The sequence below is a fragment of the Chrysochloris asiatica genome, unplaced genomic scaffold, assembly GCF_000296735.1.
Source record: "Chrysochloris asiatica unplaced genomic scaffold, ChrAsi1.0 scaffold00122, whole genome shotgun sequence".
NCBI classification, from domain to species: domain Eukaryota; kingdom Metazoa; phylum Chordata; class Mammalia; order Afrosoricida; family Chrysochloridae; genus Chrysochloris; species Chrysochloris asiatica.
Window position 1 is genome coordinate 1,241,415 of NW_006408640.1, and position 12,506 is coordinate 1,253,920.

General features: G+C 41.2%; 1 protein-coding gene across 1 annotated transcript in view; it reads left to right on the forward strand.

Moving 5' to 3' along the window:
• Positions 1-3,883: 3,883 nt before the first annotated feature.
• Positions 3,884-12,506, forward strand: part of NAPG (N-ethylmaleimide-sensitive factor attachment protein, gamma) — a 39,323-nt gene continuing 30,700 nt past the window's right edge. The window contains exons 1-3 of the mRNA XM_006868689.1: positions 3,884-3,966; positions 9,595-9,662; positions 12,225-12,309. Of these exons, the coding sequence (XP_006868751.1) occupies positions 3,911-3,966; positions 9,595-9,662; positions 12,225-12,309 (209 nt within the window). The 5' untranslated portion in view covers positions 3,884-3,910. The remainder of the gene's footprint in view (positions 3,967-9,594; positions 9,663-12,224; positions 12,310-12,506) is intronic.

Genomic DNA, 12,506 nt, shown 5'->3' on the forward strand with positions numbered 1-12,506 from the left:
TTCTCTCTTTGAAGTAACAGAAATACTATGGATTGCTGCTGTTGCTGTTAAATGCTGTCAAGTTGGTTCTGACTCATAGTGACCCTGTGTGGTTTCTGATAAGTGGCAGGTGAGCTTGAACTGCCAACCTTGCAGTTCAAACTGACTTTGCAGTCCAGTGCATTAGCCAGCAGTGCCACACCAGGACTCCATACTATGGATTATTAGTGCTTAAACTTAAACTATTGATTTAAGAGTATATTTTTCAGTGATGTCCAATATCAAGGTCAAAGGACTAAAAATAAATATATGTGATGATCTTTTGTATTGCTCTGTTTTCAAACACTTTATTGCTGTGTTTTAAAAATTCCTTTGAAAGTTAGAAGAAGTCAAAAATTAATATCTGTGACGGGTAAACTAAGAGAGACCAGGAGAAATGTGGGGAATGCACAAAAAATAGAAACAGATCACAAGCCAAATAAATCACTTCAAAAAAGGCGCTTCTAAAAAGATTTTACCAGAAGGGCTGCCTTTGGACCCGCCTTTGAGATCAGGGTCCTTACAGCATCAGAGGTGCATATAATAAGAGCTGAGAAGCAGCAGAAAGGCTATTAACTTTTTGCTCAGGCGCCTGAACCCTGCCAGGACCGGTGATGCTACAGACTCTTCGTGGCAGGAGAAACTCTCAGGGTTGAGCCTCACCTGAGCCTAGGGTTTGCACGCGCCTACTCTCTCAGGCTCCTCTTAGCTGAAGAAATGAGTGATGGATTGGCTCCAAGTAAAAGTACAGTGTACGTATCCCACCTGAGTGTTACCCTGACAAGCAATGGTTTATATTGGATATTTTCCAAGCATGGCAAAGTTGTAAAAGTTACTATAATGAAAGATAAAGACCAGGATGAGTAAAGAGGTTGCATTTATTCCATTTTTGAATGAAGAATCTGCACAAAATTGTACCAGAGCAATAAACAACAAACAGTTATTTAGTAGAATGATAAAAGCAGTTTAGTGAGGAAATAGCCACCGAGACACTGATGACAAAGAAATGAATACACAGCAAGCTGTGAAAAGGCACTGACAGGAACGTGTTTAGAGAGCAAAACATTAAATTATTAACACATATGTACTGTGTGTCTATAAAGTAAGGCAGTGAAAAATTGGGGAGACACTGGAGAACAAAAGTATTCTGGTATTGTGCTGTAGCATAAGAACTGAACTGCTAACTATAAGGTCGGTGGTTACCAGCCTTTCCTCAGAAATCGTATACAAGAGTGCTGTGAGTCAGACTAGACTTGATGGCTCCAAACATCAACAATACTGAGGATAAAACGCACACAGACCTCGCCTGGGGAGCTTAAATTCTAGTGAAAGAGACAGACAATAAATAACAAGTTTAATATTAGAAAGTAAATTATAACATGTTGTTGTTATTGTTGTTAAGTGCCGTCGAGTCGGTTCCAACCCATAGCAACCTTGTATAGGGTTTTCGAGGAGTGATTGGTGAGCTTGAACCGCTGACCTTGAAGTTCAAATGGCTTTGCAGTCTGGCGCATTAACCCACAGCGCCACACCATAACATGTTGGTGGTGGCTGTGTGCTGTGGAGTCAGTTCCGACTCGTAGCGACCCTGTATAGGGTTTTCGAGGCTATAAATCTTTACAGGAGCAGAACAGCTCATCTTTCTCCCGCGGGACAGCTGGTAGTTTTGAACTCCTGACCTTGCAGTTCGCAGCCCGATTGGTAACCACTACGCTATCAGAGTTGGGAGATAACAAATTGGAGAATTCAAAGCATGAAGATGGCAGTATCAAGTAGGGTAGATCTCACTAAGAAGATAAGTTTTGAGGAAAAGCATGAAGACGATAGGAGTTACTCAAAGACAGTCGTGATCTGATTATGTTTGAAAAAGGCTCTTTCTGTTTTCTGGGTTGAGAATAATCTGTGAAAACTAGTGAAGGGACAGGAACATCTTTCAAAAGGCCACTGCAGTGACAGATGATGGGGCTCAGACCATGGTGGCAGGGTTCTGGGTACCTGCTCTGAAGGAAAAAGATAAGGCTGTCTGCACCTATAAAGATTGAAAGTCCTGGAAACCCTAAGGAGCAGTTCTACTGTGTCCTATAGTGTTGCTATGAATAGGAATCAACTCATGGCAGTGTTTACGATTGTGAACTTCCAGACTAAGACAGACTAGGTAGAAAGGCTTGGTGGTTAGATCTTGTTTTGCATGGGGTAACCATGAGGTACGAACAGACTCAATGGCAGCTAACAACCACAACAAGGCGAAGCATATGACCCTTGGAATAGGTGGCTGAGCTGAATGTAAGAAAATACTATTGGAACTTAGGAGCTGAGAAGCTGTATTGTTGTTATTGATAAGTGCCCTCAAGTGGATCCCGACTCACAACAACCTTGTATAGGGTTTCCGAGGAGCATCTGGCAGGTTTGAACTGCTGACCTTGTGGTTCTCAGTCCAGTGTGGATCCTACAGTGCCACACCAGGAGTTGTGTAGATATTGAAGTCACCATGAATTACGATCAAGAATTGAGCCAATTTTATTACCAGCTCCTATTTGTACTGTTGTTGTTCTTGTTAAGTGTCGTTGAGTCGGTAATGACTGATAGTGACCCTGTATAGGGTTTCCAAGGAGTAGCTGGTGAGCTTGAACCGCCAACCTTGTGGTTCAAAGCGACTTTGTGATCCAGCACATTAACCCACAGCACCACTGCAAATTAACATAACTCCTTCCACTTTCCAGCAGACTGCTTACTACAGTTTGTCATATTTGACAGTAATCCGGGTTCGCCATCTACCTTGCTCACCACTATGTATCTTGTAACTGGTATAAATCAAAACCAAGCCAACTGCCCTAGGTGACTGAACTCATGGGGGCAACTTGTGTGTCAAAGTGATTTTTGGAAGTAGATAGTCAGATTTTTTTTTCCCCATTACTAGCATATTGATTGAGCTCTAATGTGGAGGTAGAGAATAAGCACTAGATTGCTATCCGCAAAGCTGGTAGCTCAAACCCACTAGCCGTTTTCTAAAATCCTACACAGGGTCCCTATGAGCTGGAACCAACTGGATGGCATTCAACAGCAGCATACTGATGGACATATAATTGAAGATCAAAAATGAGTATTGTTCTAGCTGTAATAACTGATGGTTGTTGTTGTTGTTATGTGCCATGGAGTCGATTTCGACTCATAGCGACCCTGCGCAGGGTTTCCGAGGCCGTAAATCTTAACGGGAGCAGAAATCCTCATCTTTCTCCCGCAGAACAGCTGGTAGTTTCGAACTGCTGACCTTGTGGTTCGCAGTCCGATTCGTAACCACTACGCTACCAAAGCTCCTTAATAACTGATGGTAGTGGTGGTTATGTGCCATGGAGTCGGTTCTGACTCACAGTGGTCCTGTGTAAGATTTCCAAGGCTGTTAAATCTTTACGTAGCCGACTCCTAACCACTATGCTACCAGAGCTCCCAATTAACTTTACAAGGGGAATCAAGATCATTTTCGTTTGAATGAAAAAGCAAGAATACATGAGGGTGGGTTTTCCATATGCTACAAGTCCTGCTGATTCTATGGCGCCTAGAGGAATGCCTGACAAATTAGGTACTCAATAACTGTTTGAATGAATGAGTGAATTAATGAGCAAAGAACCAACTAGCCACACCACTCTTCTACGGATAAATTTGAGTATAGGACCACGCCTATCAGCTCCTTCAGCCTGGTGAGCACTGGATCTCTGCGCCTGTGTGAGATCAATTTGCTTTTATCACAGCGTTTGCATTAGTTGGATTGAGCCCTCCGCGCTGCCGTAATCCATTCGGTTGTTTCGCGTTCTGCTTCCGTTTCCGGGTTTCTACGCTTACTCGGCCGGAGGGGAAGAGGTTCGTCTACCTCCACGTCTGGCACTCGTCTTAGGAGATGGCAGCTCAAAAAATAAACGAAGGCCTGGAACACATTGCCAAAGCAGAGAAATAGTGAGTAAGAAACCACGGACAGCCATTGAGCCAGTGTGGGAGGAAGCAGAGATGTGGGTGGGGCTGTGCCGCCCTGGCTGCCCCGGGAGGCTGCAGTAGACACCGGCGTCCTCCAGGGTATGGGATCCCTTGAAGGGAGGTGAGGGCCCGGGGTTCCTTGGGCAGCGTCATCCGCCAGCCCCGCCGAAGCCGGCCACTTTCCTGAGCTTGTGTCTCAGTGAAGGAGGTACACGTTGCAGTCTCTACCCATCCTTTACTCCCGCTTCTTTTCCCCAGTTTGTCAACCTCTGCACAGTTGTGCTGGAAATTCAGCAGCATCCTGGGCCTTTACGTACTAGACACCAGTAGCACCCTCCTTCCCACTTCCGATAACCATTACCCTCGCGAGACAAAATCGTTCTGCTCTGAAAGACCTTGAGTGTTGGGGGAATAGGCTAGTGTTTACTCAGAAAATGCTTAGATGAAGCTGTGTCATTTCCCATCATAGTGGTCCTAGGGCAAGAATTAATGCTTTCTCAGCATCTCTTCTGTCGGCTTCTGATACAGTAGAAGACACCCAATAAATATTTGTGGAACCGAACTGATTCTCTTTCATTTATTCCCTTTGACACGCCCCTGTCCTCAGTAAACGTATGAATTCATTATTCTAACGAACTGTTCTCTAGCAAATAAGGAACATGGAGAAGCTACTTACTCTACGCTAGGTGCTCGATATATACATTAATTGAGATCGTAACAGTTTTCCAGCTAGATATCCTTATTTTACAGAAGAGAACGCAGTCGTAGAGGTAGTTTTCAGACAGTGAAAAAATTAGTACACTTTTCTTTGTACCCCACTATTCCAGGTGGAGTCCTATGGGGCGCTGTAGGATAAGCACTGGACTGCTAATCATAAGATCAGTGTTTCAAGCCCACCAGCTGCTCCTTGGAAACACTTTATAGCAGGGGTGGGGAACCTCTGGATTGCAGGCCTTTAAAGGCCAATGAAATCATTTGATTTGGCCTTGCAAGGCAAACTGCCGCTTAGCCATCGCTGTTGTTCTTATTGTTGTTAAGTACTGCCCTGTTGGTTCCTACCATGTAAAGGGTTTCCAGGGAGATGCTAATGAATTTGAATCACGGACCTTGCAGTCAAGTGTTTATCCTACAATACTACACCAGCCATCATTTTTTGTTGTTGTTAAGTGCCATTCCAGTCGGGTCCGACTCATAGCGACCCATATAGGGTTTCGGAAGAGCAGCTGGTGGATTTGAACTGCTGACCTTGTAGTTTGCAGTCCAGTGCTGATCTACAGCACCACACCAGATGTCCTTTGGGGTGAGTTAAGTAAATGTTTGATCACATATAACAGGCTAGTTTTTAAGTTGATGCATAATTTTGTATGATCCACAAATAATGTTATAAATTTTGACAGAAAAAGGTTCTGCACCTTAGCTGTACAGGGTCATTATGACTTGAACCCAATAGACAGCACTTAACAACAGTGACTACCAGGTAGTGTGTAAGAGGTGGGTCTCTTGGTGCAGGAGGTGCCCAGACAAACTGACTTTATAGTGACAGCCAACACAAAAATCGAATAGTGTTTGCTATAAGAATCATAACAGAAATACATTAAATGTGCTTTGGTAACAGAGGGGAGGAGTTTATTATGCCTGGGGAAATTTAGGAAGGTCTTATAGGTGATTTCTGAGCAAGGCCTGAAAAGTAAGAAAATCCTGTGAGAGTCTGTTGTATTCACAGGGTGCAGTACTTTCAGTCCTGAAGAAGACTTTAGCCTTAATTGTAATTAAAATTTTTGCAAACCTACTTGCTTCCATGTAGTCAATTCTGACTCCAGAGTGAACACAGAGTAGAACTGCTTCATAAAGTTTCTGAGTCACCATATACATGTCTTTATAAGAGCAGACAGCCTCATCTGTCTCTCAAGAATCAGGTTGTGGGTTTGAACTGCCAACTTTGTGGTAAGCAGACCAATATTTAACAGTTTTCTTACAGGGAATTTTCTGGCTACATTATGTGCAAATGTGAATTCTGCACATTTGAAATAAGTAACAAAGTCTTATTATAAAGCTTAATTTTACTAATGAAAAATTTGAAATAATATGTATCCTCCAAATGAAAAATGCACTGGAGCAGAGAAGACTTGGTAACAGACGTGAAGGAGCTGCTGCTTCTTAACAAAAACAATGACCTTGTTAATATTTTATTAATAAATAATTTATTGAATAATTCATTTTCTAGACATTTAATAGTCAGTGGATGTGGTTAGATTGTTTTTTGCAAAATAAATGTGGAAACAGAAATAACTGGAGGGGCTTGAGAACTTTGGCATATTGAATATGCAATATTTTTTGACTTTACAAAGTTGTTTTGTAAAGTCTGATTTAAAAAGTTGTTGCTACGTACAAGCCACAGGGGATACAGGGTGATCTGAAAGTGGTCCCTCACTCACAGTTTAAAATTTATAGGAGTCCTGGTATGGCGCTGTGGGTTAATGAGCCAGACTGTAAAACCGTTTGAACAGCAAGGTCGGCGGTTCAAGCTCATCAGCTGCTCTTCAGAAACCCTATACAGGATCACTATGGGTCGGAACCGATTTGATGGCACTTAACAACAATAATAAGACAAGTAAACAGATGAGTAAAAACAAGATATTAAATACTAAAATAGACATATGTAGTAAGTACAGTGAAGATACAAAGAAAGGAAAATTTAATTTCCTATCGTGGAAGGAGTGGAAGAGGAGAGTAGGGCAGGAAAGGCTGCTCCCATGAAGGAGAAGGTGAAGAGAGCCTGAAATAAAGTAAAGGTAAAGGAGGCAGGATTATGTTGTTAAATACTGTTGAGTCGGTTCTGACTCAACAGCCACCCTGTATAGGGTTTCTAGACTCCTGGTGTGGAGCAGTAGGATCAGCACTGGACTGTGCTGATCAAACCTACCAACTGCTCCTCAGAAATCTATACATGGTCACTATGAGTCAGAACTAACTTGATGGCACATAACAACAACATAGAATTTCTAAAAAACAAACAAAAAACAGTCACCATAACCTTCATAAATCTGCCTTGCATTTAACTGGCACAGCTGCTCCCCTCAGAAAACAACTGTTACAATTGGACCTTTTTTGAAGGCACACTGTTGAGACTAAGACAGGCGTATTCCTGAGAACTTGTCTGTAGCCATCCAGTGATTCCAGGCACAGGTTTAAACTCATTTTGTTTGGAATAAATCTGTGCATGTATAAACTGGAATCCTAGTAGCAATACTTTCTGACTTACTCTCATACTTACAATTGAATGATTATATTTCATTATTGGTGGGATTTTTAAAAATTATGTTAATATACAGAATGTAATGACACCTGTGGAGTTGTGGTATTGCGTTTTTGTTGTTAAGTGCTGTCAAATTGATCTGATTCATTGCAACCCTGTGTAGGGTTTCCAAGGAGTGATGAATGGTGTGCTTGAATTGCTAACCTTGTGGCTGGCAGTCCATTGTGTATCTTACACTCTACCCCAGGACCTGATAATGGGTTAGAAGACTTGCATATTCCTTCAATTTTTTGGATTATAATAGACATAAAGTGCAACTTGAGGATTTTTGGTAAGCTTTTTAAAATAGCTTACAGATTTGAATCTTTGTTACACAAAGAAGAAATACTTCCCCCAGCTCCTAATTCCTTTGAAGTTAAGTGTCCTGTAAGTAAGCACACTTCTGTCCATTGAATTACAATTTAGAATTTAAGATATTAATTTAGTAATTCTTATGCATGTTCAACTGTGAAAGTCAATGAGCTAGATTAAACTGTAAATTTGTAATTATTTTAGAATTAAAAATAAATAAATATTGTAGAAAAGTCATAGCAATCCAGCATCCAGCAGGCCATTATTGAGCCTAGAAAGCAGCTTCTTTTGTCTTTGATAACATCTTTTCTCTTTCTTGGTTATCCTTCCTTCTCATAGATGGGTGAGTCTCAGCCTTGTAAGCTAACTCCTTTTGTTGTTCCTCTGAATGTTTGCATTCCTTCGTTTTTCTGTCCTCTCTGTAATCTTCCTATGTAATTTTGCCTGTGCTCATGATATGGCATGTTCTGATGGCTCCCCAATTTATATCTAGCCCATCTTCTCTGAACTCCAGATCTCTGAGTGGTGCAAATGGTTAATAAACTTAGCTGCTAACAGAAACATTGAAAGTTTGAGTCCACCCAAAGGCACCTGGGAAAAAAGGCCTGGCAATCTATTCCGCAAAAAACGCAGCCATTGACAATCCTGTGGAGCAAGTTCTGCTCTAACACACACAGGGTCACATGAGGCAGAATTGATTCTACTGGTTCTCTGAGTTCTAGGAATCCAGTGGTTGGCCTGATAATCTCAAACTTTAATGTGCATACACCCCAACCTATTGCTACTGAGTCGATTCTGACTCATAGTGACCAATATGGGGTTTCTGGAAGAGCTTTGATGTCATTGAAGTTGTTGTGTTAAGTGTCATCGAGTCGGTTCCGACCCATAGTGACCCTGTATAGGGTTTCCGAAGTGCGGCTGGTGAGCTTGAACCGCTGATCGTATGTTCAAGCTGAATTTGCAGTCCAGCACATTAGCCCACAACGCCAGGCCAGGACTCTTTTGGTATCATGTTGTTATTGTTGTTGTTGTGTGCTGTTGAGTGGGTTCCGATTCATAGCAACCCTATATAGGGTTTCCAAGCAGTGGCTGGTGAGATTGAACCGCTGGCCTTGCAGTTCTAATTGACTTTGCAGTTCAGCACATTAACCCGCAGCGCCATGCAAACCGCAAGGTCAGCAGTTCAATTGTATCATCTTGCTCCATGTGAGAAAGATGAGGCTGTCTGCTCCTGTAAAGATTAAAGATTTACAGCCTCGGAAACCCTATACAGTCAGAACGACTCTGAGGCACATCACCACCACCACCACCACCACCATATGAGGTTTCCGATACTTAAATCTTGATGGGAGCAAACAGCCTCAACTTTCTTCCACAATGTGGCTAATAGGTTTGAACTGCTGACCTTGCAGTTAGTAGTCCAGTACTAATTCTACAGTGATACCAGAACTCCTTTTAATGTGCATAGATGCTTGTTAAACCACTCTTAGCCTCTCTCCGCCACAGAGTTTCTGAGTCAGTAGGTCAGGGGTGAGGCTCAATAATTTGCATTTCTAATAAGTGCCCATGGATTGCTGATACTAGTCCAGGTACCACACATCCAGAGCCTCTGCTCTATGTTGACGTTATGCTAACATTTTTAAGGGAGCTCTGGTAGCGTAGTGGTTACGAATTGGACTGCGAACCACAAGGTCAGCAGTTTGAAACTACCAGCTGTTCTGCGGGAGAAAGATGAGGCTTTCTGCTCCGGTAAAGATTTACGGCCTTGGAAACCCTGTACAGGGTCACTGTGAGTCGAAACCGACTCCACGGCACATAACAACAACAACAACCACTTCCATGGTAGTGGGAGGACAAGTGCTGAAGGTATATTTTGTTTTAAGTTTGGATGAAGGTGGGCTAGAGTTTGTTGCTGATGATTTATTTTTTAAATGCCATTGTAAGTAGGGGTCTGACAAAAATATAGTTGGCGACTTATATGTGAATCATGTTTTTCATTTTAGCTTGAAAACTGGTTTTTTAAAATGGAAGCCAGATTACGACAGTGCTGCTTCTGAATATGGAAAAGCAGGTATGTGTGACTATATCTCTGTCATCCCAACTTTAAAACATCTAATAACTTTATCTTAGCATAATACTTATTCTTAATGCTTTCTGTCAGGTTTTAATAGCTTTTTAAAAAATGCGTTAAGCCCTTAAGTTTTTTTTCCCCACTTGTTTCCAGGTGTGTTGAGAGCTGAGTTGGTGATCCTTCTACCTCTATTTCATGACAGCAGAGATGGGGATGGGGTTGATGGTACACAGATGCAGGTCTTTAACATTATTTTATATTCTTTTTTTTTTTTGTATGCTTTTTTTAACTTTAGGGCCATTATTTTTTGCAGGTTTCCTCAATGAGAAAAACATAAGACATTTATTTTATATGCATCTTACACCATCAGTTGCTTTTCAAATGAAACATTCAAGTCCAGATAGTTTCTTTAAAGCAACCTCTGTGTATTTTCCTTAAGTGGCTATAGAAAAGAAATCAGTTCAAAATTAAAAAAAAATCAAAACAAGGAAGTCCAGGGATGAGAACTGTTTTAGTATTTTGTTTTCTACGTTTTATTAAAGTGAATTTCATGAGTGTGTGTGTGTTTTTTAGCGTTTTCCTAAGGCACTGTTTCTGCTGTGTCCTATGTATAAGTTGTTGTTAGGTGCTACCTTGTTGATTCTCACTCATAGTCACCTTGTGCATAACAGAAGGCAACGCTGCCTGGTTCTGTACATCATCACGATTGGCTGTCATGTTTTAGCACACTGCTGCTGCTGTTGCTGCCACTGTGTCAGTCCACCTCATTGGTGGGGAGGGGGTTTCCACTTTTTTGCACATCCTCCACTTCTTTAAGCATGATGTCTTCTCTAGAGACTGGTTTCTTCTGATAACATATTTGATGTATGAAAGACAAAGTCTTGCCATCCTGGCTTCTAAGGAGCTTTCTGGTTGTGCTTCTTTAACATAGAGTTGTTTGTTCTTCTGGAAGTCCGTGGTACTTTTAATATTCTTCTCCAACACCATAATTCAAATCCATCAATTCTTCTGTGGTCTTCCTGATTCATTGTCCAGCTTTCAAAACTAGCAGTATATGTTATTTAAAATAACAGTGAAATCTTTTTCACAGCCACGTAAACAGTATATAGCTTTTATTGTGTTTTTTTTTTTTTTTTAACGTACTATTAGTACATGTATTTAAAGATTGTACCAACCAGGAGGGTTTATTATAAACTTATAGTATTTCTTGGTTTTCAGTTTCTGAATAACTCAAAAGATGAACTAGGTATAACTTTTGAAAGCACTGTGTTTACCTGCAAGCCTGGTGATGTAAGTGACTCTCTTATGGCAGAATGAACCCCTCTTTAATTTGGGAGCATTGGTGTGATTGATGCTGTCTTAGTTTCTCATAGCTTTTAGACACTGGTGTTGGAAATACTTCTTGATTTTGAATGGAAATAACACTGACCTGTTGCTAAGAGTCAAAAATTAAAAAAAAAAAAAAAAACTTGAAAATACTTCTAAATTAATTGAAAATAAAAAAAATTGTAAGCGGGAATTCTTACAACATGAATCATTCCCACGCCCTCCACACACAGAATAGACAGGGATGGGCAACTTGGACATTGGCTACCCAAAATGGGGAGGGAGGGCTACAAAGGCAAGAAGTGACAAGCTTTCAAGAAGGAACCTAGAGCCAGGGGACCTCGAGGAAGGCAGAATCTCCAGTAAGTAGTATCCAGTCTGCCTAGGCGGAGCTGATGAAATGAAATGCAGATGGGTCTCTTGTGATACAATAGTGAATAATTGTTATCAAGACTGATTGTGAGGGTTGGAAGTATAAAGGTAGACATTTTATAGCAAGGAGGTGAGGGAATAACTTTTCAGTCTAGGAGTGGAGGTCCCTAGGACCATCAACGGGAAGAACCGAGAGCGGGAACCTACCCAGAGAAGCAGTGAGGCCCGAGATGGAGGCAGAGACAATGACGTGGAGCGATGGAGCAGTTGGGGACTTTAGACCCAGAGAGGGAGAGCGACTGTGTGCTGAAGACTGGGGGAGTGGGAGTGGGGGTGAGATAATATAGGGGGCAGGCTTTGGTCGGTTGATGATGCATGGAGGGGATTGTAACAATGGCAATGATATGATGTACGATAGAATGAATGTAAAACTAATGTTCTCCCATGTAAACGATCATATAATTCACAATAAAATACTTTAAAAAAATTGTAAGAATATTGCTTTAGATAAGAAGTAATAATCTGTAGTTTTGTGTAGGAGCCTTGGTGGTGCTATAGGATGAGCATTGAACTGTTAACCAAAAAGTCAACAGTTCAAACCCACCAGCTATTCCAAGGGAGTAAGATGAGGCTGTCTGCTTCCTTAAGGATTTACAGTCTCAGAAGTCCTATATCGTTTCCCCTGGATCAGAATTTATTCAATTGCAGTAGGTTTGAATTTGGATTGTTTTATAACACTTCCCAAGTGTTTAGTTGAAATCAATATGCTTTCTAATACTTCACTCATGATGCAGAGTTAATGATTTGTTTGATGTGTTTAATAATGGAAATAGAAAGTCTTTTTTTTTTTCTGTTCTGTTTCAGCTGTTGCTTTTAAAAACGCCAAGCAGTTTGAGCAAGCAAAAGATGCCTGCCTGAGAGAAGCTGTTGCACATGAGAATAACAGGGCGTATCTTTTTCAGCCTTTAAGAAGAAGTTAAATAATTAGATGATTTGATAAATTAGTGGTGTTTTGTTTTGTTTTAATTAAAAGTTTGCTGTTTGTAAAGTGTGTTGTTGTTGTTGTTGTTGTTAAGTGCCGTCGAGTCAGTTCCGACCCATAGCGACCCTGTACAGGGTTTCCGAGGGTGTAAATCTTTACGGGAG